Raw genomic sequence first — 24,015 nt, 5'->3', positions numbered from 1 at the left:
GGACAGGCACCCACATCATAACCTATGTCACAGTAAGCATTTACAACATGAACATGTACTCCGAAACACAATGCAAAATATACTTTTATCATGTGTTATGTTTCCACATTTATTATTGTTATGGAATAAATGTTTGTCCCCCCCCAAAATGCAGATGTTGAAACCCTACTCTCCACTGTGCTGTATCAGGAGGTGGGGTCTTTGGGAAGAAATTACAATTAGACCAGGCTTTAAGGATGGAACCCTACTGAACAGGATTAGTGCCCATATAAGAGCCAAGAGAGTGACTGCATGCTCTGCTCTGCATCCCATGAGGATACAAACTGGCATTCTGCAACCTAGAAAAGGGCCCTCACCAGAAGCCAATCTGACTTCAGCCTTCTAATCATCTCCAGAACCGTGAGAAATCTGCTGTTGTTTATAAGCCACTCAGTTTTTGGTATTTTGTTATAGGAGTCAAGTTAACACTATATACCTCGAATCTTAAAACCACGAAAACCACCAGGAGACCTTAATGTTTCAGATTTGCAATGTCAGTTATTTCAGAGAGCTCTTTTTTATGTTAAGGATCAGAAAGTATTTTTTCAGATAACATTCTAGAACACCCTAACAGTGCTAAAGATGATGCTGCCAAAATGACAGAAAGAAGTTCAAAGTGTTTTAGGGAAACTACAGCTCATTCATGACATTGCTTTTAAAAAAATAAAGGAAGAACCTATGTTAAGTAACTTTTCTAGTTCCCTGAAGAAACAGAGCACTTCCTCTAATGCAACTCAGGACAGGAAGCTCTAATAGCTTTCTTTGTTCAAGAACTGCAGATTCTAAGGTGAGACTAGAGAGGGAACTCACTACAAAATTCATTCCTAGATCTACATACCATCACATACTTCTGGAAACAATCTTTTAGTTTCTCAGTTTATCTGAAGTACAATAGAAGAACATGCACACAAAGCATTATTGGGCTGTTCCAATACTGAATAAAAAAGGATTCTACTTCCTGAGGCATGAAAATAATTTCAAATACTACAAATACTCTAAAAAAATCCCACAGAGAGTTTACACCTTGTAAAAATATTGGAGAGAATTGCAAAAGAGAGTAACCTTTTTAGAGGGAACTTAAGAAAAGGGGGGTGCCCAGGTGGCTCAGTTGGTTAAAAGTTTGACTCCTGGTTTCTGCTTAGGTTGTGATCTCAGGGTTGTGGGACTGAGCCCCAAGTCAGGCTCTATGCTCAGCGTGGAGTCTGCTTGAGATTCTCTCCCTCTCTCTGCCTCTCCCTGCTCATGTGCTCTCTCCCTTTAAAGTTAAATAAATAAAATCTTAAAAAAGAAATCAATGAGACAAAAAAGCACACGAAGACTGTTTTAGGTAGTCAAAATAAGTAAATAAGCATCTTTTATAAAAAGAATATATATGTAAAGAACAGGAAGAGAAGCTAACACTGGAGAGCACAGGGTAGATAATAAAGTGAGTAAAATGAAGGGCTAAAAACCTGACAAACATAATGGTGAAAATTACTTCATAGCCCTTATGTTTCAAAGAACTGCAATTCTAAACAAAATCATTTACTTATTTATATAGTAGGTATGGTAATATGCTCTTATGGTTCAAGGTAGGAAGAAGATGGAAACCACATGAACCCCTCCCATGTTCTAATCCTTAGAGAGCACTACTTTAAAAGCATCACGGTGCTTTTTCAATTTAAATCAAGGATTCTGAAATAGAACTTATGGGGAATGAGTACTTCATTACTTCAGTGAGTACTTCAGTACTCCGTGGAACCAAACTTAGAATTCCTTCTAGGCAGTATCTGTGATTCAGAAATGTACGTCTAAAATTTTTAACACAAGGCAGCCCGGGTGGCTCAGCGGTTTAGCGCCGCCTGCGGCCCAGGGCCTGATCCTGAGGTCCCAGGATCGAGTCCCACATCGGGCTCCCTGCATGGAGCCTGCTTCTCCCTCTGCCTGTGTCTCTGCCTCTCTCTCTCTGTGTCTCTCATTAATAAATAAATAAAATCTTTTAAACAAATTTAAAAAAATTTTTAACACAAAAATTACCACTAATATTGGGCAGTGAACTAACATGCAGATTCATATAGCTCAGAAACCACACATTACCAGGAAATCTCCCATACTGCAAGCCTAGGCAATCTACTCTTTCAGGGACCCCCTAGAGAGCAGATAGACTCAAGTCCTGAAAACCCTTGTATATGGATTACCTTACCAATTTAGGAAGCACAAAAGGATTCAATGAATCCAAAATTGTCACAAGATTCAAATGGTTTCTCTGGGCCATAAAACCAGGGTTCAAAAAAGTTGGTGGGAACTGTTCTGATTCACAGAGCAGGCCTGTTGAGGAGTTTGTTGAAGAAACAACGTATCAAGTTGTGTTTGGATTTAAATCTACTAGCAACACCAATTCATTTTAACTTCTTCAGCTGGTAAGACAGAAAAACAGGCCTGACGTTTTTCTGATTACCAAATGTTGAATTAGGTTAAAGCAAAATCTAATTCTACGAATTAAGTGAAAAATACAATGTTTTATGTGCATTGATGCTGAAGGTTTCATTCCAGGAAGATTAAAAAAGTATGTATTTAAAACTGAATGAAGATCTCATGAAAAATTTTGTTTAGTACTATAGGAAGAACTATGACTGTCTCTTAAGCTTTTAGAGAAAAAAGAACTTGTATGATTTTGAATTTAAGTAAGAACTTCTCTACCTGTATGCTCACTGTTTCTTTCTACCCTCCAATTCCCTTTTCCTAATTTCTGAGGGAAGAAAGGCTATGATTTATTTTTTCAAGGCCACCTACTCGATACCAAAGTTTCTTTTAATTGTAACTAAAGCTCAAAGCTTTTGGCTTTATAATGACAATCTCTAGTCCTCAGCTTATGCCCTCCTTCCCTGCCACTGTCCACTGCTCTCAACCACCAGGAATGCAAAGTCTTTTTAACACAGGGATCCATTTCTTCCCTGTTCGCTCCCTAGCCCTGACACTGTGCCTAGCAAAAAGAAATTGCTTAATAAGTACTTGTTGATGGAAGCAGCGAACAGTATTGGGCAATATGCAAAGAGCCTTGCTTTGCACAAGGAACAGAGGCAAAATACTCAGCAAAGCGGCAGCTCATGCTTACTTTTCCAGAGTACCTTTCCCCAGCCCAAGAGAGCAACTGTGAATTTTGACTCCCAATATGACAGGAGTAAAGCAGCTCTATAAAAGAATTTTTTACAGCTCATGTTGTAAGAGATCAGAGAGTCAGCACCCTAAGGTTCTATCCAGGAACTGCATTCATTTTGCTTGGGGGGTAGGGTACATGTGATAAGGTTCTCATGCCTGGATCAGCTTGGGATGAATTCTTAATATTCCTTAAAAAAAAAAAAAAAAAGATTTATTCATTCATGAGAGACACACACAGAGAGAGGCAGAGACACAGGCAGAGGGAGAAGTAGGCTTCCCACAAGGAGCCCGATGAGGGACTCGATCCTGAATCCCAGGATTATGCCCTGAGCTGAAGGCAGATGCTCAACCGCTGAGCCACCCAGGGGTCCCTTAATATTCCTAAAACATTCTAAAATACAATCTGTACTGGCTGCCTTCAGGTCTAACCTTGCTTTTAACAATTCTTCCCAAACAGAACTTTAATATTTCTTTAGCAGCCCCCAAATTACACTAAAAGCAGCTCTACCAAAAATTAACTCATTTGGCGGGGAACACAGAGACAGTGACACACACACACCCCTACCCACCCACCCGTCTCCCTAGACCTTCCACAAATGGGCATAAAACATTCAAAATTTGTACTTCTTTCAACTTGCCAAGCATTAAATATTGTGTTTAGTATAAATGTCTACTAGATACCACATACAATCTTTGGCCTTAGACCCATTAAAAAAATAAAAACTTTTCGGGATCCCTGGGTGGCGCAGCGGTTTGGTGCCTGCCTTTGGCCCAGGGCGCGATCCTGGAGACCCGGGATCGAATCCCACGTCGGGCTCCCAGTGCATGGAGCCTGCTTCTCCCTCTGCCTGTGTCTCTGCCTCTCTCTCTCTCACTGTGTGCCTATCATAAATAAATAAAAATTAAAAAAAAAAAAAAAGTTTTCTAAATCAACAGGACAACAATTAATTGTTGAGTCCAGTGACTTCTACCCTAACAAAGCAGTGACCACTGGACAAGGCCTGTGCCTCATCTAGAACCTCCAAGCTATACAGCTTAAGAAATTTGGTATTCCATTTTCTTAGACCAAATGCGGCTAGACCTGCGTGTTCTGCGCACTTCTCAATGAGCAGCATTGTTATCAATCCACAGAGAAGGAAATTAAGGAGGGGGAAGGGTTTTTATTAATAATAAGAACTACGAGAACCTTCTTCTTTTCTTCCTGTCTTGCATTAAAAATAAAACAAAAACAACCCACAACTTGTAAAGAGTAGTAAAGATCTGATTCAAAGTAATAATGGACAACTCAGGAAAATTATGGTGTGTAACTAAACTAATACACTAAACCTTTCTTTCCATCCATAATTATTTGACTTGCTTGGGTTTAAAAATTTTTTTTCATGTATTTAGGTCAATCGGCAGCCACATGTAGAGGACTCCAGTTTACCTGAGTACACATGGGAAAATGACTATTAAATATTCTACTTCAGGAAGCTGTATAATGGGTAGAAGGTCACTATACTATTCTACTTAGGTGTTCTAAAATCTCCATGTTAGAAAACGGCATAATATGTTAAAAATATTAATATAACTTGTGCCAAGCGAAAAAAAAATGACATGTATAAAACCTTTGTTGCCTTGTATAAAAGTCAGGGTCCAACCAGGGCACCTTCTTTAATCTGTCCTTTTTATCCTTTTTCCAGGTCCTTATGTGTACCCACGTAAGATGCTAATGAAAGGTGCTAATGGGAAGAACCAGTTTACTCATGTAAAATAGTGCTGAAAACAATTCCCGCAAGATATCACTAACTTTTAAATACAGAGTATGGAACATTCTTGAGATTGACTTCAATGTTAGATTATCATTTTGAGGAATATCACTGCATAATGTTCCTTGAGGTAATATAAACCGACCGACAAATCCAGGGTATACCAAGGGGTCTACATATGCTTTTTAACTGGTTTGTCCAACACCCTTACCTCTACCCTCTAAACAGTTACATTCATCAATAAAATAAAATTTATTACACCAAAATGCCTATGCACCTCTCAAGACTAGAGGCAAACTACTTACAGAAGGAAGACCCCAAACAGGCAGAATGGAGCTGCAGTTCAATGTTAAAGTATCTTTTACACTGTATTTTTGTACTGCCTTATGGAGGAGGGGACTACATTTCCCCAGCTGCCCTTTCAAAGAACTGCAAGGGGGGAGGGCGCCTGCGTGGTTCAGTCCATTAAGTCTCTGACTCTTGATTTCAGCACAGATCATCATCTCAGGTATGTGAGACCAAGCCCTACATCAGCTCTGCACCGGGCATGGAGCGCTTAAGATTCTCTCTCCCGGGGATCCCTGGGTGGCGCCGCGGTTTGGCACCTGCCTTTGGCCCAGGGCGCGATCCTGGAGACCCGGGATCGAATCCCACATCGGGCTCCCGGTGCATGGAGCCTGCTTCTCCCTCTGCCTGTGTCTCTGCCTCTCTCTCTCTCTCTCTCTCTTTCTCTGTTCTCTCATGAATAAATAAAATATTTTTTTTAAAAAAAGCCAAATTCAGGGGATCCCTGGGTGGCGCAGCGGTTTAGCGCCTGCCTTTGGCCCAGGGCGCGATCCTGGAGACCCGGGATCGAATCCCACGTCGGGCTCCCGGTGCATGGAGCCTGCTTCTCCCTCTGCCTGTGTCTCTGCCTCTCTCTCTCTCTCTGTGACTATCATAAATAAATAAAAATTAAAAAAAAAAAAAAAAAGATTCTCTCTCCCTCTCCCCTTCCACCTCCTTCTCCCTCTCTAAAAGGGGGCGGGGGGGGGGGGTGGGAGAATAACCGCAAAGGAAAAAGGTATGAACACTGTCCTCATGAATACTAACCTAAGCAAACCTAAGTGCGATTTTCTTAAGTGTGGCTAGTCTTTGAGGAGACTGACAGCCAAGTTCGGCCTCCTGGGGGAGCAAGTTCCACAGGTTGATTCACCATTCTATTATATCTAATTTTTATGTGCTCTTAAAGCTTGTAAAATTAAGCCTTGGCAGCTAAAAATCAGCATAACACGCAATGGTCGGCCGTCTTTAAAGTCTGTGGTGGAGTAAAAAATCTAGACCCGACAGGAGGATGTTCAGGCCTAGCAAAGACTGTCAGTGCTTGAAACCCCTGCAAGTTTGGTCAAAGTGATTCAGCGGAGCCCAGAAAGCCCCGATGCTAACGCCCCCTCACCTGATTGAACTCCTCGTCAGCATATATATCAATCAAGTCCACTCCTTCGGACATGGCTCCGGAAGGACGATCGCGAGCCCGGAGAACGGACAAGGCAAGGAAGATGCCACTGCGGTACCCTGGAAGAGGCAAGTTAGAGGCGTGAGGGTCCCGGGCGGGGAGGGGAGCGATGGTTGCCAACCTCCGGTCTCCAGAGACGCAGCATCCCGGCAGCCCAAGCTCGGTCCCACCCGCCCGCCCCGCCCCCGGCCTCGCGCCGCCCCTCGGACTCCCAGGCCTCCGCGGCTCGCGGGGCTCGCTGCCCATCACCCTCGGGCCTGACCCGAGTGCGCCGCAGCTGCCCGGGCGCGACGGCGAAGCCCAGGCCTCCGCTGCGAGGGGCCCCGGGACGGCGCTGCCAAGAACGCCCGCGGGGAAGCCCGCGCCCCAGCCCGCCGCACCTGCCGAGGCCCCACGGCGTCCCGGGCTCGAGTCCCCGCGGGTCTGGTTTCCGGCCGCTTCCACTCCCCACCCGGGCCCAGTCCTCGCCCCCAGCTAGGCCCGCCCCGCTCCCTCCCCACAGATCCAGCCCGGCGCGCTCGGCCTCCTCCTTCAAAGCCCGCACCTCCCACCGCCCGTCGCCTCCGACTGCCCCAAACTCAACCGACCCCCTCCCAGTCTCAGCGCTGGCCCCGCGCCCTCTTCCGGCTCAGCCGGCCCCCGGCCGCGCGCCCCCGTTACCGGGAATATGGCGGCGGCGGCGGCGAGTCCGGACTAGGCCCGAAGCGCGCGAACCGCTCTCGGCCCCAGGCCCCGCCCCCTCCGCCTCTGGCGTCACGCGCACAGCCACTTCCGCCACACGCAGGGACGCATCTTCCGGCTCAGGCGCTCGGCGCCGAGGTGCGCGGTTCAGGCGTTCGGAAGTTCCCGGAAGTGGCCGAGCTGTAGGTTTCCGGTGCGGGTCGGGAAGGATGGCGGAGGCCGCCACGTTCCCGGGTCTGGCACGGGTGAGGCGAGTGGAGGTCTCAGGGCCCTGGGCAGGCCGTAGTGGGGGCTGAGTCTCGGCTTACAACGCAGTCGTGGGGACTGCGAGGAGCGTGCAGCTGCCTGGTATCCCAGGGCAAGGGCGGAGCCAAGGAGGGATGCGCCTTGCAACGTAGGAGATTCAGGTCACGTTCACTCCTTGCTGAGCCCGCCGTGCCCGTCCCGTGTGCGAGACGCGGTGCAGATGGCACCTGTTTCCCCGGTGGAGCTGGCTGCACCGCCTCTGCGCCAGATCTGAAGTCTGTTGTGTGGTCTAATACCTGTTAACGATTGTGCAACTCGAGGTCATGCGTTGTTGTCTTAGGGCTCCTCGTGGACACTGAACTGCTCTCAGTGCTGCTTTTTTGCTGCTTCTCATGATGTATTTGTAGGCCGCGTTGTCGCTCGTCTCAAGATCTTTCCGAATTCCCCTTGTGATCTTTGACCCATTTGAACCATTGGTCATTCGTGAGCTAGAGTGTCGGTGACTTTCACATATTCGTAGATTTTCCAGTTCTCCTTCTGATGTCGGTCTCTAGTTTCATCTCATTGTGGTCCTTTGTGGCCTTTTGATCTTTTTTTAATTTTTTTTTAATTCGGTAAGGCCTAGTTTGCATCCCAACGCGATCTATCTTGGAGAATGTTCCTATCCAAGTGTGCCTGAAAATAGTGTATTCTGCTGCTGGTTGGGATGTTCTGTATGTGTCCATCCCCATCTTGGTCCATTTGGTCTGGAGCTGTCGTTCAGGGCTTCGGTTGACTATATTGACCTTTTTTTTTTTTTTTCTGTCCAGGAGTTCTATCCGTTACTGAATGTGGAATATTGAAATCTGTTTTTATTGGGTTGCTGTTGATTTCTCGCTTCAGTTCTGCCAGTGTTTGCTTCATATGTTTGAGTGCTCTCATGTTGATTGGAAACATATGACTGTTAAATATTCCTGGCACGTTGACCCCGTTACCATTATATAATAAATGTCTCTTATTTCGTGACGGTTTTTTTTTTTTTAATTTTTATTTATTTATGATAGTCACAGAGAGAGAGAGAGGCAGAGACACAGGCAGAGGGAGAAGCAGGCTCCATGCAACGGGAGCCCGACGTGGGATTCGATCCCGGGTCTCCAGGATCGCGCCCTGGGCCAAAGGCAGGCGCCAAACCGCTGCGCCACCCAGGGATCCCCGGTTTTTTACTTAAAGCCTTTTTTGACTGACATAAGTAGGGCCATCTTTGCTCTTTGGTTACCATTTGCATGGACTATCTTTTTTTTATCCTTTTGCTTTCAGCCTATGTATTTTTTTTTTCAGCCTATGTATTCTTATATCTAAAAGGAGTCTGTTGTAATAGCATATAGTTGGATCTTACTCTTTAATCAAAACGCTAGTGTTTTGATTGGAGAGTTTAGTTCATTACATGTGAAATAATTACTGATCCAGAACTTATTGCCATTTTGTTCATTGTTTTCTATTCGCATTGTGGCTTTTGTGTCCTTTTTCTCCTCCCTTGCTGTTATCCTTTGTGTTTTTCTTTTCTTTTCTTTCTTTCTTCTTTTTTTTTTTTTTTTTTAGAGACAAACTTTAATCCCTTTCTCATTTTCTATTGTGTATCTCCTATTCCTATGGATATCTTCTTTTTGGTTACCATGTGCCTTGTGTAAAGCGTAATTTATTTGAGAGAGTGCAAGCGCACAGGGAGCAGAGGCGGAAGGAGAGCATCCCAAGCAGAGTTGGCATTGAGTGCAGAGCCCAAGGCAGGGCTTCGTCCCAGGGCCTTGAGATCATGACCTAAGCAGAAACCAAGAGTTGTTTGCTTAACCAACTACACCATCCAAGCACTCCCACAATTACGTATTTTTTTATATTGTATTAACTTATGTTTTTTTTCTATTTTAACTTCTATATCTGAATTAGGGCAGCCCAGGTGGCTCAGTGGTTTAGCACTGCCTTCAGTCCAGAGTGTGGTCCTGGAGACCCGAGATTGAGTCCCATAACTAAAGTCTAAAAAAAAAAAAAAAAAAAAAACTTGTATATCAGAATTAAGAGTGATTTACATATCACTGTTACAATGTTACAATATTCTGTGTTTGTCATTTGTTAATCTTTACCAGTGATCTTTATGTTTTCATAGGCTTTTGTGGGTTTTTTTTAAGATTTTTTTTTAAATTTATTTATTTATTCATGAGAGGCACGGAGAGAGACAGGCAGAGGGAGAAACAGGCTGCATGCAGGAAGCCGAACGTGGGACTTGATCCTAGGTCTCCAAGATCACACCCCAGGCTGAAGGCGGCGCTAAACCACTGAGCCACCAGGACTGCCCTGGCCATTTTTTTTTTTCATTTTTTATTTTTATTTTTTTATTTTTATTTTTTTAAAAGATTTTATTTATTTATTCATGATAGTCACACAGAGAGAGAGAGACAGAGAGGCAGAGACACAGGCAGAGGGAGAAGCAGGCTCCATGCAGGGAGCCCGACGTGGGATTCGATCCCGGGTCTCCAGGATCACGCCCCGGGCCAAAGGCAGGCGCCAAACCGCTGCGCCACCCAGGGATCCCTGGCCATTTTTTTAAATAAGCTTTCTGCCCCTTTCTCTTTTCTTCTTCTGAGTTCCCATATTATTTATACTTGTTTACTTGATAATGTCCCATAAGTCCCTTATGTGCATTTCACTTTCTTTCGTTCTTTTTTTAATTCCTCTGATTGGGAAATTTCAAATGACTTATATTTGAGTTCACAGATTCATTCTTCTGCTTGATCAAGTCTGCTAGTTGACCCTCATAGTAAATTATGTTTGTTTGGTTTTTATATTCTTTGGTTCTAAAATTTGTTTAGTTCTTTTTAAGTATTTTTCTGTTGATATTCTCATTCTCTTCATGCATTGTTTTCCTGAGCCAATTGAACATCTTGAAGACAGCTGTTTTGAGTTCTTTGTCAGGTAATTTATATGCCTGTTTCTTTAGGGTTGTCTTTTACACATTTATTTCGTACTTTTGATCAGGCCGTGTTTCTTCATGTCCCTTGAATTTTATGTGGTGTCTACACTTTTGAAAAAACAGCTCTCCCAGTCTTTTTGGACTGGCTTTGTACAAGGAAAGACCTTTGTCACCAGTCAACTTGGCTAGAGATTCCAGGAGCCTCTCAGACTTTTGTCTTCTCCAGGCTTGTGCATGTAAACTCCAAGTTGGAAGGATTTCATGTCTTCTTTTTTCAGGAGCCTCTTACTTGGTTTCTGGGTTTCTCATAAAAGGGAATCGGTCCATGTGTTGTTGAGTTGGGGTCTGTGTGAGTTGTGTCTGTGGAGTCTGTGTCTGTGGTGTCTGTTCCATCATCTTGCTGATGTCACTACCTTATAATTGCATCTTGATAGGTTTTGCCCTTCTCCTGATTGGGAGCCTTTGGGAGATTGAGGACCATGCCATCACTGTATGTTCAGATTTTAACACAGACAAGCAACTAAAATGTATACCATTCCACAAGAATTTTAAGGGAATACAAAGGAAAGAGAAAATATTTCTATTGAAGAATTTCCAGAAAGATACTTGTTAAGAACATATTTGCAGTTAGAGCTGGATTCTAGTCTTAACTGCAATTACTGTTTAGGTGACCTTGGTTAAGTTGTTTAACTTCTCAGAGCCTCCACTTCCTAAGTTATAAAGTGGGGACAGTATCAACATAACTTCTTAAGAACTAAATGAGATTGAATGCATTTAACACCTAGTAAGTATTGAGTGGATGACTGAGGGTAAGTCCTCATAAAGATGTTTGTGGTTTATTTCAGATGCTTGCTCTGTCAAGGCGCCACCTAGTGTCTCCTTTGCTCAGCACACCATCCAACCGTTTCTACAGAAGTGATAGCCCAACAGACTCCCAAAAAGACATGATTGAAATCCCTTTGCCTCCATGGCAGGAGCGAACCGATGAATCCATAGAAACCAAAAGAGCCCGGCTGCTCTACGAGAGCAGAAAGAGGGGAATGTTGGAAAACTGTATACTCCTTAGGTAGGGAAATATGAGATTTGGTGTCACTTCTCTTTCCCTGGAGATAGCCTTTTCAACTTTGTTCTTTTTCTCATTTTTAGCCTCTTTGCTAAAGAGTATCTGCACCACATGACTGAGAAACAGCTGAACCTCTATGATCGCCTGATTAATGAGCCCAGTAATGACTGGGATATTTACTACTGGGCCACAGGTACTGGCATGATCAGCAAGCAGCATGATGTGAAAAATAGGATGACTTGCACCGATTTGAGTCTGGAATATTTTTGTCTTTCTATTCATGCAGTGGACACTCAGTCCAGTAGACCCTCAACCCCAGTAGCACTCCAAATTTTTCAAAGTGTGCAAAGTTGTTTTATTAGTTAAAGTTCTTTGTTTGCAAGTAATGGAAACCTGTCTAACTTAAGCAAAAAAGGAGTTTAGTGGGATGGTGTGGAAAGACAGTTGTTATAGAAAAAACAGGCTGGCAGTGGTATGGAACCTGACAACTGTAGAAGGCTACATAGGAAGAGTTTCTTGGTAGTCTCACTTCAGCACTGCCTTTGGGAAGAATGGTTCTTACTGTATATAATTAGGATTAGCTTTGGCTTTGAGTAAAACAAACAAAAAATCCAAAACAATAATAGCTCAAACAAATCAGGATTGTATTTTTTCTTTCTCATAACAGAAGTCCAGAGGTAGGCATTCCATTCAGAAGCCATGAACTCCAGATTCCTCTTGATTCACTTCATCCTCAGCATGTACTGTCTTCCTCATGGTCACAGGTGGTTGCTGCAGGTCTATTCATCATGTCTGTGTTTCAGCCAGGAGTAAATGTGTAGAAGCACATGCCTTATTCTTTATGGATCCTTCTCAGGAGATTATACACCACACTTCCACTTATTTTCCATTGTCCACAGTTCAGTCACATGGCTTTGCCAGTCATGATGAAAATATAGTCTATTCAATGCATCCAGCTACAGTGGGAGTTCTGTTATCAGGAAAAATGGGAGAATGGATCTTAGAGCATATCTCATTCATTTTTGGTACACTCTGGGTCTTCTGGTTTTATGTTTGCAGTCTATATTTGAGTCATAAAGTAGAAACCATTCTGTAGGTTCTGAGTATAAAGTGACATAATACAGAGTCCAGAGGCTTATATAAACATTGGAAAGCCCACAAAGTATAAACTGTTTACTCTCTGGCCCTTTATTGTTAAGTAAAATTTCATCATGTGGATGTACCACAGTTTGTTTATCCATTGACCAGCTGAGGGACATGAGGGTGTTTCCAGTTTGAGGCAATTATGAATAAAGCCACTACAAATGTTTGCATATAGCTTTTTGTGGATGCAGATTTTAGTTTTTCTTGGATAAATACCCAGGAAAAGCGTCACTGAGTCATATGGTAAGTGTATGCTTAGGACATTTTTTTTGTAACAGGACAGGTAGTAAATATCTTAGGTTTTGCAGAGCATACAGTCTCTGTCATGAGTCTTCAACTCTTGCTATTGAAGCATGCAAACTGCCACAGACCGTAGGTAAACAAACAAGTGTGGCTGCATTGCAATAAAATTTTGTTGACACTGAACTTTGATTTCATATAATTTTCGCGTGTCATAAAATATCCTTTTGACTTTTTTCCTCAGCCATTTAAAAGTCATGCTTAGCGGACAGGCCCTACAAAAACAGGCAGCAGGCCATAGTTTGTTGACTCCTATGCTAAGTGAAAGAGGCCAGGCTCAAAGACTGGCCATATTTTTATTGTATGATTAAATACATTGGCTGCCCTGAGCTGAAGGCAGATGCCCAACCACTGAGCCACCCAGGCATCCCCAAAGAGCAGTTTTTAATTTTGGTGAAGTACAATGTTTTATTTGGTGACATAGCTGATTGTGCTTTTGATACTATGTCTAAAAATTTGCCTTGGGATGCCTGGATGGCTCAGCGGTTGAACATCTGCCTTTGACTCAGGGAGTGATCCCGGAGTCCCGGGATCGAGTCCCACATCAGGCTTCCCGCAGGGAACATGCTTCTCTCTCTGCCTATGTCTCTGCCTTCTTAGTGTCTCATTAATAAATAAATAAAATCTTAAAAAAAATTTTTTTTTAAATCTGCCTTATCTGAAGTCAAAGATTTTCTTTGTTTTCTTCTAGGAATTTTATAGTTTGAGAATCACTTGTTCAGGGGCGCCTGGGTGGCTCAGTTAAGTGTCTGCTTTTGGCTCGGGTCATGATCTCAGGGAACTGGGATCAAGTGCCACGTTGGGTTCTCTGCTCAGCAGGAAGTCTGCCTCTCCGTCTCCCTCTGTTCTCTGTCTTGCTCACTCACTGTGTCAAATAAATAAAATCTTTAAAAAAAGAATCACTGGTTCAATTTCTCAAAACATTCCTGCTTGGATTTTGATTGGAGTTGTGTTAGATCAACAGATCAAATTGGGAAACTTAGCAATTCAGAATTGTCTCATCTGTGAACATGATATATCTCCATTTTTCGGTCTTTTGACTTTTAAAAAAACTATTCTTTAAAAATTTATTTGGGATAGAAAGAGAGCATGAGCTGGAAAGAGGGGCAGAGGAAAAGGGACAAGCAGAGTCCCCACTGAGCAGGGAGCCTGACATGGGGCTCGATCCCAGGACTCTAGGATCATGACCTGAGCCAAATGCAGATGCTTAACCAACTGAGCCACCCAGGCACCCTTTAGGTCTTTGACTTCTTTAAACAGCATGTTATCTACTGTTGTATAACAAATTACCCCAAAACTTACTGGCTTAAAACAAACCTACTTTTATTATTTCAACTTTTCTGTGGGTCTGGAATCCAGTCATGGCTTAGTTGGGTCCTACCCTTTACTCTGTCACAAAGTTATAATCATGGTGTCAGCCTACGATCTGGGGCTTCATCTGAAGGCTCAGCTAGGAGAGGATATGTTTTAAGTTCTCATTGGCACAAATTAAATTCCTCACAGGTTCCCCACCTGCAGGCCTAAGTTCCTTGCTGGCTGTTGCCTACAGGTTGCCTTCTGTTCCCTGTCCCTCTCCTGCTGGGAAGCTTGCTTCTTCAAAGTGTGCAAGCCAAGAAGGCAAGAGAGGAGTCTGCTAGCAAGATGGAAGTCTTAGTGTTTTATAACCTAATCACAGAAATGACATTCTGTTATCCTTGCCATCTTCTGGTGGTTAGAATCAAGCCATTAAGGTCCAGCCTGAAGCAGTGGGGTGGGGTGAGACTCATACAAAGGGCATGATATCTGGAGGTGGAGATCATTGGGGGCCATCCTAAAAATCTACAGTCCATATTTTGTAGTTTTTGGCATATTGGGTTATATTTTGCTGGATTTATACCTAGGTGTTTCATATATTTTGGGACTGTTATAAATGATACTTTAAGAAAAATTTTCAGTTTCCCATTGTTGGTAGGATATAGATAGAAAATTGATTTTTGTATACTGCTATTTTGTAGATTCTTTGGGATTTTTTCTATGTAGACAATCGTGTCATCTGTGAACAGAGAAGGTTTTCTTTCTTCTTTTCCAATCTGTATGCCCTTTATATCTTTAATTTGTTTTATTGCATTGTCTGGGATCTCTGGTATAATGCTGAATAGCAGCAGTTAGAGCGGCATCCTTGGCTTGTTACTAGCATTGGGGGAAAGTAGTATTTCACCGTTAATATAATGTTAACTGTAGGTTAGTTGTAAATGCCTTTTATCAGATTGAGAAAACTTCCCTCTTTTTTTTAATATGTATGTTGAATGTTTTTTCATAAATGTTGAATTTTGTCAGGTGCTTTCTAGGCGTTTCTATAGAGATGATTGTTTGGTCCTATGATTTTTTTCCCCCTTAGTTTAGTGATATGATGAATTTTTGATTGATTCTTTTTTCTTTTTTTAAGATTTTATTTATTCATGAGAGACTCAGAGGGAGAAGCAGGCTCCCTCTGGGGAGCCTAATGCAGGACTGGATCCTAGGACCTTGGGATCACACCCTGAGCTGAAGGCAGACGCTCAACCACTGAGCCACCCAGGCGACTCTGATTAATAGACTTTCAAATATTGGATCGACCTTGCATCACCACAATAAATACCACCTGACCTGGATATGTATTGCTTGATTTGATTTGCTAATAGTTTGGAGATCTTTGTGTCTGTCTTCATGAGGGTACTGATGTGTAGTTCTCTTATAATGTCATCTGGTTTTGATCAGGGTAATGCTGGCTTCATAAAATGAGTTGTGAAGTGCTTTCCTCTTTCATTTTCTGGAATAGTATGTAGAATTGCTGTGATTTCTTCCTTAAATATTTAGTAGAATTTCCTAGGAAATTCATCTGGATCTGAGGTTTTTCTCTGGTGGAAGTTTTTAACTGTAAAACCTAATTTTTTTTTTTTTTATAGCTATGGAACAATTCAAATCACCTGTTTCTTTTTGGGTCAGGTTTGTTAGTTAGTGTGTTTTTAATAAATTTGGCCACATTAACACCTAAGCTGTTAGTAAGTCTGTGGATATAAAGTTGTGGTCATAGTCCCTTTTCCTCTGAATGTCTGAAGAGCTGTAGTGAGGTCCCTCCTTTATTTCTGATATTGGTGATTTGTGGAGTTTTTTCTTTTTTTCTTGATCAGTTTGGCTAAAGGTTGATCTTGATCCATTTTATTTATTTTTTCAGAGAACCATAAAAATTTTGATTTCATTGTTTTTTCTGTTTTTCTTTTTCTAATTTCATTGATTTCTGCTTTTTATTTTCTTCTGCTTGTGTTGGGCTTAATTTGTTCTTATTTTTTTAGTTTTGTAAGATGGAAGTTGAGCTCATTGATTGAAACCTCTTTTTCCAATGTAAGCATTCAATACTATTAATTTCCCCTTAAGTGCCGCATTGGCTTCATGTTGCAAATTTGAATGTGTTATGTTTTCATTTTCATTCAATTCCTAATTTCCCTTCTGACTTCCTCTGACCCATGAGTTGTGTAGAAGTTTCATTTAAAATATTTCCAGATATTTTTCTGTTACTGATTCCAGTATGACCACAGAACTTATGTTGTGTAGTTTTAGGTCTTTTAAGTCTCTTAAAATTTGTTTTGTTGCCTGAACTATGGCTGTGATACCTGATAAATGTCTCATGTTCACTTACTTGAACATAATGTGTCTTTTGAACCTGTGGATGAACTGTGCTATAAATGTCAACTAGGACAACTTCTTTGATGCTGTTCTTCATGTTCTCTATATTCTGACAGGTTTCCTCTGTCATTCTGTTAATTAGTAAGAGAAGAGTGTTGAACTCTCCATTTATAATTGCGGATTTGTCTATTACTCCTTTCAATTTTCTGTTTTTCTTTCATATATTTTGAAGCTTTGTTTTGTGAAAACATTTAGGATTGTTGTATCTTCTTGATGAATTGTACTCCTTTACCATTTTTTATGTAATGTCTTTCTTTATTGCTGATAATATTCTTTGTTCTAAAGTATCTGATAGTAATTTAGATACACCAGCTTTCTTTAGATTAGTGTTTGCATGGTATATATTTTTTCCACCTATGTTAGTTTTTCTATGCTACATATTAAATTACTAGAAACTTAGTGGTTTTAGATAATATAGTTTGTACATATTTATACATATACTCATAGTTCTATAGGTGAGAAGTTCTATAGGCCTGTAGCTTAGTCTGACATTGGTGTCAGCTATTCTGCAATCCTGTCTGGAAGCTCATTCAGGTTCTTAGAATTCATTTCTTTGTAGTTGTAGGACTGAGATTCCACTTGTCTTGCTACCTGTCGATCTCTTTCACCTCCTGGAAGGCACTTGCAGGTCCTTGCTACATGGTTCCTTCCATCTCAGCAATGGAGATTCTCCCTCACATGGAATACCTCTCAACACTTCAAATCTCTCTGGCTTTCCTTCTGCCACCAGCTGGAGAAAACTACTTTTAAAGAGCACATGTGGGGGCCTCAGTAGGTCATTTGGTTAAGCATATGACTCTTGGTTTTGACTAGGGTCAAGATCTCATGGTTCTGAGATTGAGCTCCGTGCTGGGTGTGGAGCCTGCCTTAAGATTCTCTCTCTCCCTCTCCCCCTCCCCCTTTAAAAAACTAAATAAAGAGCACATGTGATTTGGTCAGAACCACTTGGATAATTTGCCTTTCCTGAGGTCAGCTGTGCCATGTAACGTAACCCAACCATGGTAGTAAAAATCATGCTCACAGTCCTGAGGATTATGCAGGGCTTATATATCAGGGGAGTGGGAAATACTGAGGGCCAACTTAGAAGTTTGCCTCCCACACCATCCTTTTACATTTAACCTATCTCTGTCTTTATATTTAGATCGAGCTTCTTATAGATAGCATATGTAGTCTCTTTTATTCAGTCTTATAGTCTCTGTTTTCATTGGTGTGTTTTGGCTATTTGCATATATTCAGTGAACAATGTGGTTGAATTAAGATCTATCATCTTTTTCTTGTCTTTTCCATCTGTTCTTTTTCTCTTTACCTCTCTAGTTCTAGTTGGGTTTTTTTTGGATTTAAAAAAAATTTTTTTTAAGATTTCATTGATTTATTCATGAAAGAGAGAGAGAAAGAGAAGCAGAGACAGAAGCAGGCTTCCCACAGAGCAGGGAGCCTGATGCAGGACTCGATCCCAGGACTCTGGGATCATGACCTGAGCCGAAGGCAGATGCTTAACCAACTGAGCCACCCAGGCACCCCTCCATGGTTTTTTAATTGAGTATTTTATTTTTTAAAAAGATTTTATTTATTTATCTATATATTTATTTATTTATTTTAAAGATTTTATTCATTTATTAATGAGAGACACAGAGAGAAAGAGAGAGAGAGAGAGAGAGAAAGGCAGGGACACAGGCAGAGGGATAAGCAGGCTCCATGCAAGGAGCCCTATGTGGGACTCGATCCCAGGACTCCAGGATCATGCCCTGGACCAAAGGCAGGCACCAAACAGCTGAGCCACCCAGGGATCCCCAGATTTTATTTATTTATTTGAGAGAGAGAGAGAGAGAGCACATGCATGAGCAGGAAGAGGGGCAAAGAGAGAGGGAGCAGTAGACTCCCCACAGAGCAGGGAGCCCAATGCAGGGCTCGATCCCAGGACCCCGGGATCATGACCTGAGCCAAAGATAGATGCCTAACTGACTGAGCCACCTAGGCATCTCTTAATTGAGTAATTGAAATTTCATATGACCGCCATTGTTGGTTTATTATTTATTACTTCCTATTATAATCTTTTAGTGATTGCCCTTGGCTTTACATATACATCCTTAATTAATCAGTCTCTCTTCAAGTACTATTAACTGTATCACATACGATGTAAGAACTTCACATTAATATACTCCCAAATCCTCCCTCCCATCTGTTGTCGTAGTTTTCACTTAAGCTGTAAGCCTACACTATATTTCTTTAGTTTCACTTTAGACAGTCATTTTTAGAGCCGCTTAAAATAAGGAAAAGAATATACTTTACATTTGTATATATAAATTATAACTTTTAGGGGATCCCTGGGTGGCTCAGCCATTTGGCACCTGCCTTTGGCCCAGGGCATAATCCTGGAGTCCTGGGATTGAGTCCTTTGTCAGTCTCTTTGCATGGAGTCTGCTTCTCCCTCTGCCTGTGTCTCTGCTTCTCACTCTCTGTGTGTCTCTCATGAATAAATGAATAAAATCTTTTAAAAAATTATAACTTACATTGCGTCATATATATATATATATATACACAAAAATGTATAACAATGTATCAAATACACTAACCTTTATTTTAATTGTCTAGAGATTTTCATTTCTTTGTATTTCTTTTCTTTGTATAGATCCATTTTTCTATCTGTATCCTGTTCCTTCTGCCTGAAGAACTTCCTTAAATATTTCTTGTAGTGCAGATCCACTATTATGAATTATCTCTGTTTTTGTAATTTTTGAAAGATATTTTCACTGGGTGTAGAATTACAGGCTCACAGTATTTTCTTTCAGCACTTTACAGGGACATACTTCTTTTGCTTTTAGTGTGCAGGATTGAGTCAGTCTGATTGGGAGTTGGCACTGGCTTCGGGTTTGCTGTCTTGGTTACCTTCATTGTACCATTAACTTCCAATTCCCATCGAGTTACCAGGTTCTGTTTCCTGGTTTGTGTAGCAGACGAGAGGTCTGCTATGTCTTTACTCCTGTATATGTAACATATCTTTCCTGAATGTTTATAGCATTTCATCTGTGGTTTCTAGCTGTTGAATACGATGTGTCTGGATGTTTGTCCTTGGTATTTTTCCTGCTTGGGTTCCCTGGGCATGTTGGGTCCTATTACACAGTTTCTTATTACTCTACAGCTTTTCGATTCTGTTTTGTGTCTTTAAGTCTTTTCTTTATATGTATCAGGTTGGGGAATTTCTATTGGGTAAGACCGATTGATTTGTCTTCCAGTGGCCAGTTCTTTCCTTGACTGCAGTGTTGAGTCTCTTGATTAGCCTGTTGAGGTCAATCTGCTTATTTGCTACTGTATTTTTTTTTTAACATTTATGTTTGACTTTTATAGTTCCCAACTCTACTGAAGTTGCTCATCTGTTCCTACATTTTGTTTACTTGTTCTGCTACAGCTTTTAACATATCAGTTCTTTAAATTTGGTAGTAGTTCTAAAATTGGTGTCACCCCCGAGGTTTTTTCTGTTGACTGCTTTGTCCCTTTGCAGTGTGTGTTTGTCTCCTTTTGTGTGCATGTGTATCTCATAATTTTTGATTGAGTGTTAGACATTATGAGCAAGACAGTAAAGACTGAAGTAAATAGTATTCATGCCTGGAAATGGGCATGCTTCCAGCAGGCTGTTAGTATGGGGATGGAGTCAGTCTAGTTAGGAGTTAAGCTTGCCTGGATTCTGTTAGGGCTTTGCTTCCCTTCACTGCACCACAAGCCTCTATTGCTACCATCTGCTTTGAGTAGGGGCTGAGTTTCCGGAAGGTATTTCTCAATGTTCCTGTTCTACCCTCAGCTTTCAGCCTTCCTTCTATTTTTGTGCCTCTAAGGGAATCTCTGTGCTCCTCTTGCTTTTCCCCAGCAGTAAATTACTGTTGCTTCCCACTTAGTGCTTCCCTCCCTTGGGGCGGGGAAGGAAGGCTGGGAGAACATTTTCTGTTATCCTGGTTCAGTCCCTGTGGCCCTGCTTCTCAGGGATGGGCTTTCTCTGTGGCCCTGCCTATCCCACAGGAGTAGAAGTTTGTTTGTTTTGTTTTGTTTTTCTATTCTTTTTTCACCATCCCAAAAAGGTCTCCTCACGTGTGTTCAGTAGGAGACAGGATTTGCAGACCTACTCCCAGTTTCTAATGGCTTTTGTTCTGTAGAGAAGAAGGGCCAGGCTGGGCTTTATGCTTTTCTTGCAGTCTTGGCTGCTCCCCTGCTTCTGACCTGCACCGCTCAGGGAGGTGTTCTCACACCTCCTGACCTGAACCTACCATGGATCAGGATCCAGGAGCAGGAGCATACTCGGGAGGTTTGTTGAGAATAGTCCACAGGATGTGCATTCCCCCAGTGTCTGTGGCTAGCCCACACTTGGCTTGTAGCAGTTTGTAAAAAATTGTAGCCAAACTCTTCTTCCCTGCCAGATGGTCTCTAGCATCTCTTCTTCCTGGGCCCTGTCTCAGGCAAGCAGATGCTCATGTGCAATTTCTCCTTTGAGGGCCTTCCCTTAGATCTTATTCTACTTGGTTGCCCCATGACCTCAGTTCTCAGATGACTTCTCAGAAAGTCATGCTGTTTATGGTTTTTCTGGCTTTTCTTGTGAGGATGAGCACAGTGTTCTTTCCAACTTGTACCATCCTTAGGGGAAGCCTAAATCTCCTGGACTTCATTTCAGTGATCACAGAAAAAGAAAAAGATGACAAGCCCACTAGATGCTGGGCTCGGTGCTGAGTGAGGGGGAATTCAGCTTTGTTTTGAGAAATTCTCTCTCCTGGCATTGTAGTCTTGATAGGAGAGTCATTCTCAAACACATTACCTAAGCTTTCCCCGGGGAAGGCTTTGCTTGTAATTGGAATCTTACTCAAGTGTCTTAGGGTAGAGAGAGAGAGGTGGGAGGTAAACAACCATACTGGGACCTCCTCGCACACTCCTAAGACACACTCTCATGTCTTTGCTCCGTGCTGTTGTGGCCTCCATCCAAACCTGGTTCTCCAGGTTCACATCCATCTTGTGTTCCTCTAATAGCCTTCTAAGAAATTCCTTTTTGCTGAAGTTAGTAGAGCCACTAGTTTGTCATGTACAACCAAGGACTTCTGCCTCTGGAAATGTATAAGCTGGAAGAAGAAACACAATACCCAGAAAACACTGAGATATCAAGGCAAAGCAAAATGGTGCCACCAAGCTTGGACAGGTCAGGGGTCGGCAGACTTGTTCATAAAAGACCAGACAGTAAATATTTTAGTCTGTGGCCATATGGTCTCTGTTGGAACTATTCAGCTCTACCATCCTAGGTAAAAGCAGCCATGGACAATATGTAAACAGATGGGAGCAGCTGTTCCAATAGAGCTATTTACAGTACAGCTCCTGCTGTAGGCTACCATGTATATTTAGAGGAAGAATGGAGACAGTCTGTGTATCTACTGGTTCTTTGCAGAGGCCAGAGTTTCAAGTTTCAGGGTCCTTATGCCTGAGTACTGACTGACATAATTCTTTCTGCCCATTCTTCTCTTACAGAAGCAAAACCAGCCCCAGAAATATTTGAAAACGAAGTCATGGCACTGCTGAGAGACTTTGCTAAAAACAAAAACAAAGAGCAGAGACTGCGTGCCCCAGATCTGGAATACCTCTTTGAAAAGCCACATTGAGGGCAGCCTGGGTGGCTCAGCGGTTTAGTGCCGCCTTCAGCCCAGGGCGTGATCCTGGAGACCCAGGATCGAGTCCCACGTCGGGCTCCCTGCAAATAAAATCTTTAAAAAAAAAAAAAAAAAAGAAAAGCCACTTTGAGCTGTGTACCACTGCCTGCCATGGGGGCTCAGTCCCTGGACTCTAGGGTAGACACACTGGCCTTGACCTCCTGCTTCTCCTTAGAAACTCAGTCCACCCAGACCATTTGTCTTATCTCAAGTGATGGACCCATCTCGTAGGACGTGTCAATGTTAAGTGTGACTCATTCAAACACTTATTTTGCTCAGTTTTAATCCTCAAAAGGGGTTGCTGGGGTTGCCACCACTCTGGCCTATTCCCTGGCTCCTCGCTCTGGAGGCAGGCCTCTGCCACAGGAGGGCACTGTTGGGGAAGCGATTGTGCTGGCTCATTGCTTTAGCCAGTAGCATATGCCTGGTGAAAGGACGCAGCCACAGCTGCTGGTGCTGTGTGTTGAGCTTCCCTGAGCAGCCCAGGGCTTTGTTCAAGTGAAATCTCCCCGACCACCTTCCAACCTGTATGGTTCTTCCTGCCAAGGGAGGTGGACCCAAGCCCCCTGAGCCAAATCTTTTAGAGGCACAGCAGGCAGAACGAGGGCAGCCAGCAGGAATGTGTGGGTATGCTGCTGACGAAGTCCACATCCTCATCATCAGATTTTCTCCAAAACATTCACTGTAAACTGAAGATAATTAAATATTAAAGAATATTTTACAAAGGAAAAGTCACGGTTCCTCAGCCCTCACACAATTATTGTCTGTTTTCATATAAACCATAGTGATTTGTCTCTAGAACTTCACAAGGTGACAACAGGTTTTATTCCCATGTAGCACAATAGCAAACTTTTCTGTATTTCCACAGTCTTCCCAGTTACCGTAGCTGACAAATTGACAACACGCAAGCAGTAACATCTTAGATGAATCATTTGGGAGTACTGAGCTCTGGGACAGGAAGACTTATGTGTGGCTAGCAGTGGTCTCCCCAGCAGGACTTTGCCCTCAAAACCATAACTGAGTCAGAGCAGTCATCACCCAAGGCTGGGTCAGGATCATCCGACGGTGTGGACCTCAAGAAGGCAGGCCAGGAAGCGTAAACGTGTGGTTGATGATCACAGGAGATGCACGCAGAGAGGAAGGGCCTGCTTCCAGGGTTCTAGAGCTCAGGGGTTCCCGGAGAGCCTCTTTGTGGTCCTTCCTGCCTCTCAGTGTCCCCAGCTAGGGAGAGAGGAAGAGTAGCAGCCTTTGCTTACGTGACCTTGTGAACGCCTCGTAGCACCCATACGGAAACATGGTGTTATGCTAATTTTATAGAAGAGAAAGTGGGATCAGTAATTTGTCCAAAGTCCTGTGGCTATTCAATCAGAAAGTGACAGTTCAGTTTTCCTCCAAAGCACGTGAACTTTCCACTAGAACTGTCTCCTTTACTGGCAGAAACTTAGTAGAAATTCATGCTTTGCAGTTAGGGCAAAGATATGATGTTTCTGAGACATGAACCTGTGTGTCAAAGAGGGCACCTAGCTGCCAGAGGCTTCCCAAACGTGGTGATCGAGGGCAGCTCTCAAGCCAGGAAGCAGTGCAGGCAGTGGTTTCAAGTTCAGATCCTGGTTCTGCTGCTCACTTGCTGGCTAAATGCACTGGCCTGAGCCTCAATTTCCTCATCCATAAAATGGAAATGACTCCTTATCTTAACTGGTTGTGAGTGTCATATGGGAAGAGGAAAAGCTCGTGTCTTACACGGCCCCCAGCACACTCTGCTCTTAGTAGATGGGAGGTGTTGGCGCTTCATCATGGCCTCAGCCTGAGACTTAAAAGCCATCTCCTGACACCAGTCGCCTGGC

The 24,015-nt window shown here is 42.7% G+C and overlaps 3 protein-coding genes across 17 annotated transcripts in view; 2 read left to right on the top strand and 1 right to left on the bottom strand.

The window, feature by feature from the left end:
- The window catches only part of TMEM216 (transmembrane protein 216), a 29,747-nt gene extending 24,756 nt beyond the window's left edge, over nt 1-4,991 (top strand). For all 6 annotated transcript variants that reach the window (XR_007403541.1, XR_003136382.3, XR_003136381.3 and 3 more), the window contains one exon: nt 4,860-4,991. Coding sequence is in view for 1 of the 6 variants with exons in the window: in XM_049096537.1 (XP_048952494.1) it covers nt 4,860-4,881 (22 nt within the window). In the remaining 5 variants the exon portion in view is untranslated. The remainder of the gene's footprint in view (nt 1-4,859) is intronic.
- Nucleotides 1-7,212, bottom strand: part of CPSF7 (cleavage and polyadenylation specific factor 7) — a 28,137-nt gene extending 20,925 nt beyond the window's left edge. For 6 of the 9 annotated variants that reach the window (XR_004806556.2, XM_025446505.3, XM_049096527.1 and 3 more), the window contains exons 1-2: nt 7,081-7,212; nt 6,361-6,479 (exon numbers count right to left, since the gene is read on the bottom strand). Coding sequence is in view for 8 of the 9 variants with exons in the window: in XM_025446505.3 (XP_025302290.1) it covers nt 6,361-6,414 (54 nt within the window). In the remaining variant the exon portion in view is untranslated. Of the gene's footprint in view, nt 1-6,360; nt 6,480-6,800; nt 6,922-7,007 lie in introns of those variants that run through there. The other 3 variants (XM_025446503.3, XM_049096528.1, XM_025446504.3) reach the window with 2 other exon arrangements.
- On the top strand, nt 7,212-22,902 carry SDHAF2 (succinate dehydrogenase complex assembly factor 2). Of its 2 annotated transcripts, none has more exons than XM_025446534.3 (4): nt 7,212-7,346; nt 11,134-11,354; nt 11,435-11,544; nt 21,993-22,902. In XM_025446534.3, exons 1-4 carry the CDS (start codon nt 7,311-7,313, stop codon nt 22,121-22,123), a joined length of 498 nt encoding a protein of 165 aa, XP_025302319.3. In that variant the 5' UTR covers nt 7,212-7,310; the 3' UTR covers nt 22,124-22,902. The 2 variants fall into 2 exon arrangements, with proteins under 2 accessions (XP_025302319.3, XP_035557233.2); XM_035701340.2 differs by lacking the exon at nt 7,212-7,346 and adding an exon at nt 7,378-7,508.
- Nucleotides 22,903-24,015: the final 1,113 nt, after the last annotated feature.

The sequence above is a fragment of the Canis lupus genome, chromosome 18 (genome assembly GCF_003254725.2).
Source record: "Canis lupus dingo isolate Sandy chromosome 18, ASM325472v2, whole genome shotgun sequence".
Lineage (NCBI taxonomy): Eukaryota > Metazoa > Chordata > Mammalia > Carnivora > Canidae > Canis > Canis lupus.
Note: the sequence above shows the minus strand (reverse complement) of the source record. Positions and strands in the feature narration are given on the sequence as shown.

What these genes read in the sequence shown, in the direction of transcription:
- SDHAF2 (XM_025446534.3), top strand. Translation starts at nt 7,311, where the DNA reads ATGGCGGAGGCCGCCACGTTCCCGGGTCTGGCACGG. An exon ending in CGTTCCCGGGTCTGGCACGG is followed by an intron (nt 7,347 to 11,133) that starts GTGAGGCGAGTG and finishes GGTTTATTTCAG; the next exon opens with ATGCTTGCTCTGTCAAGGCG. An exon ending in TATTTACTACTGGGCCACAG is followed by an intron (nt 11,545 to 21,992) that starts GTACTGGCATGA and finishes CTTCTCTTACAG; the next exon opens with AAGCAAAACCAGCCCCAGAA.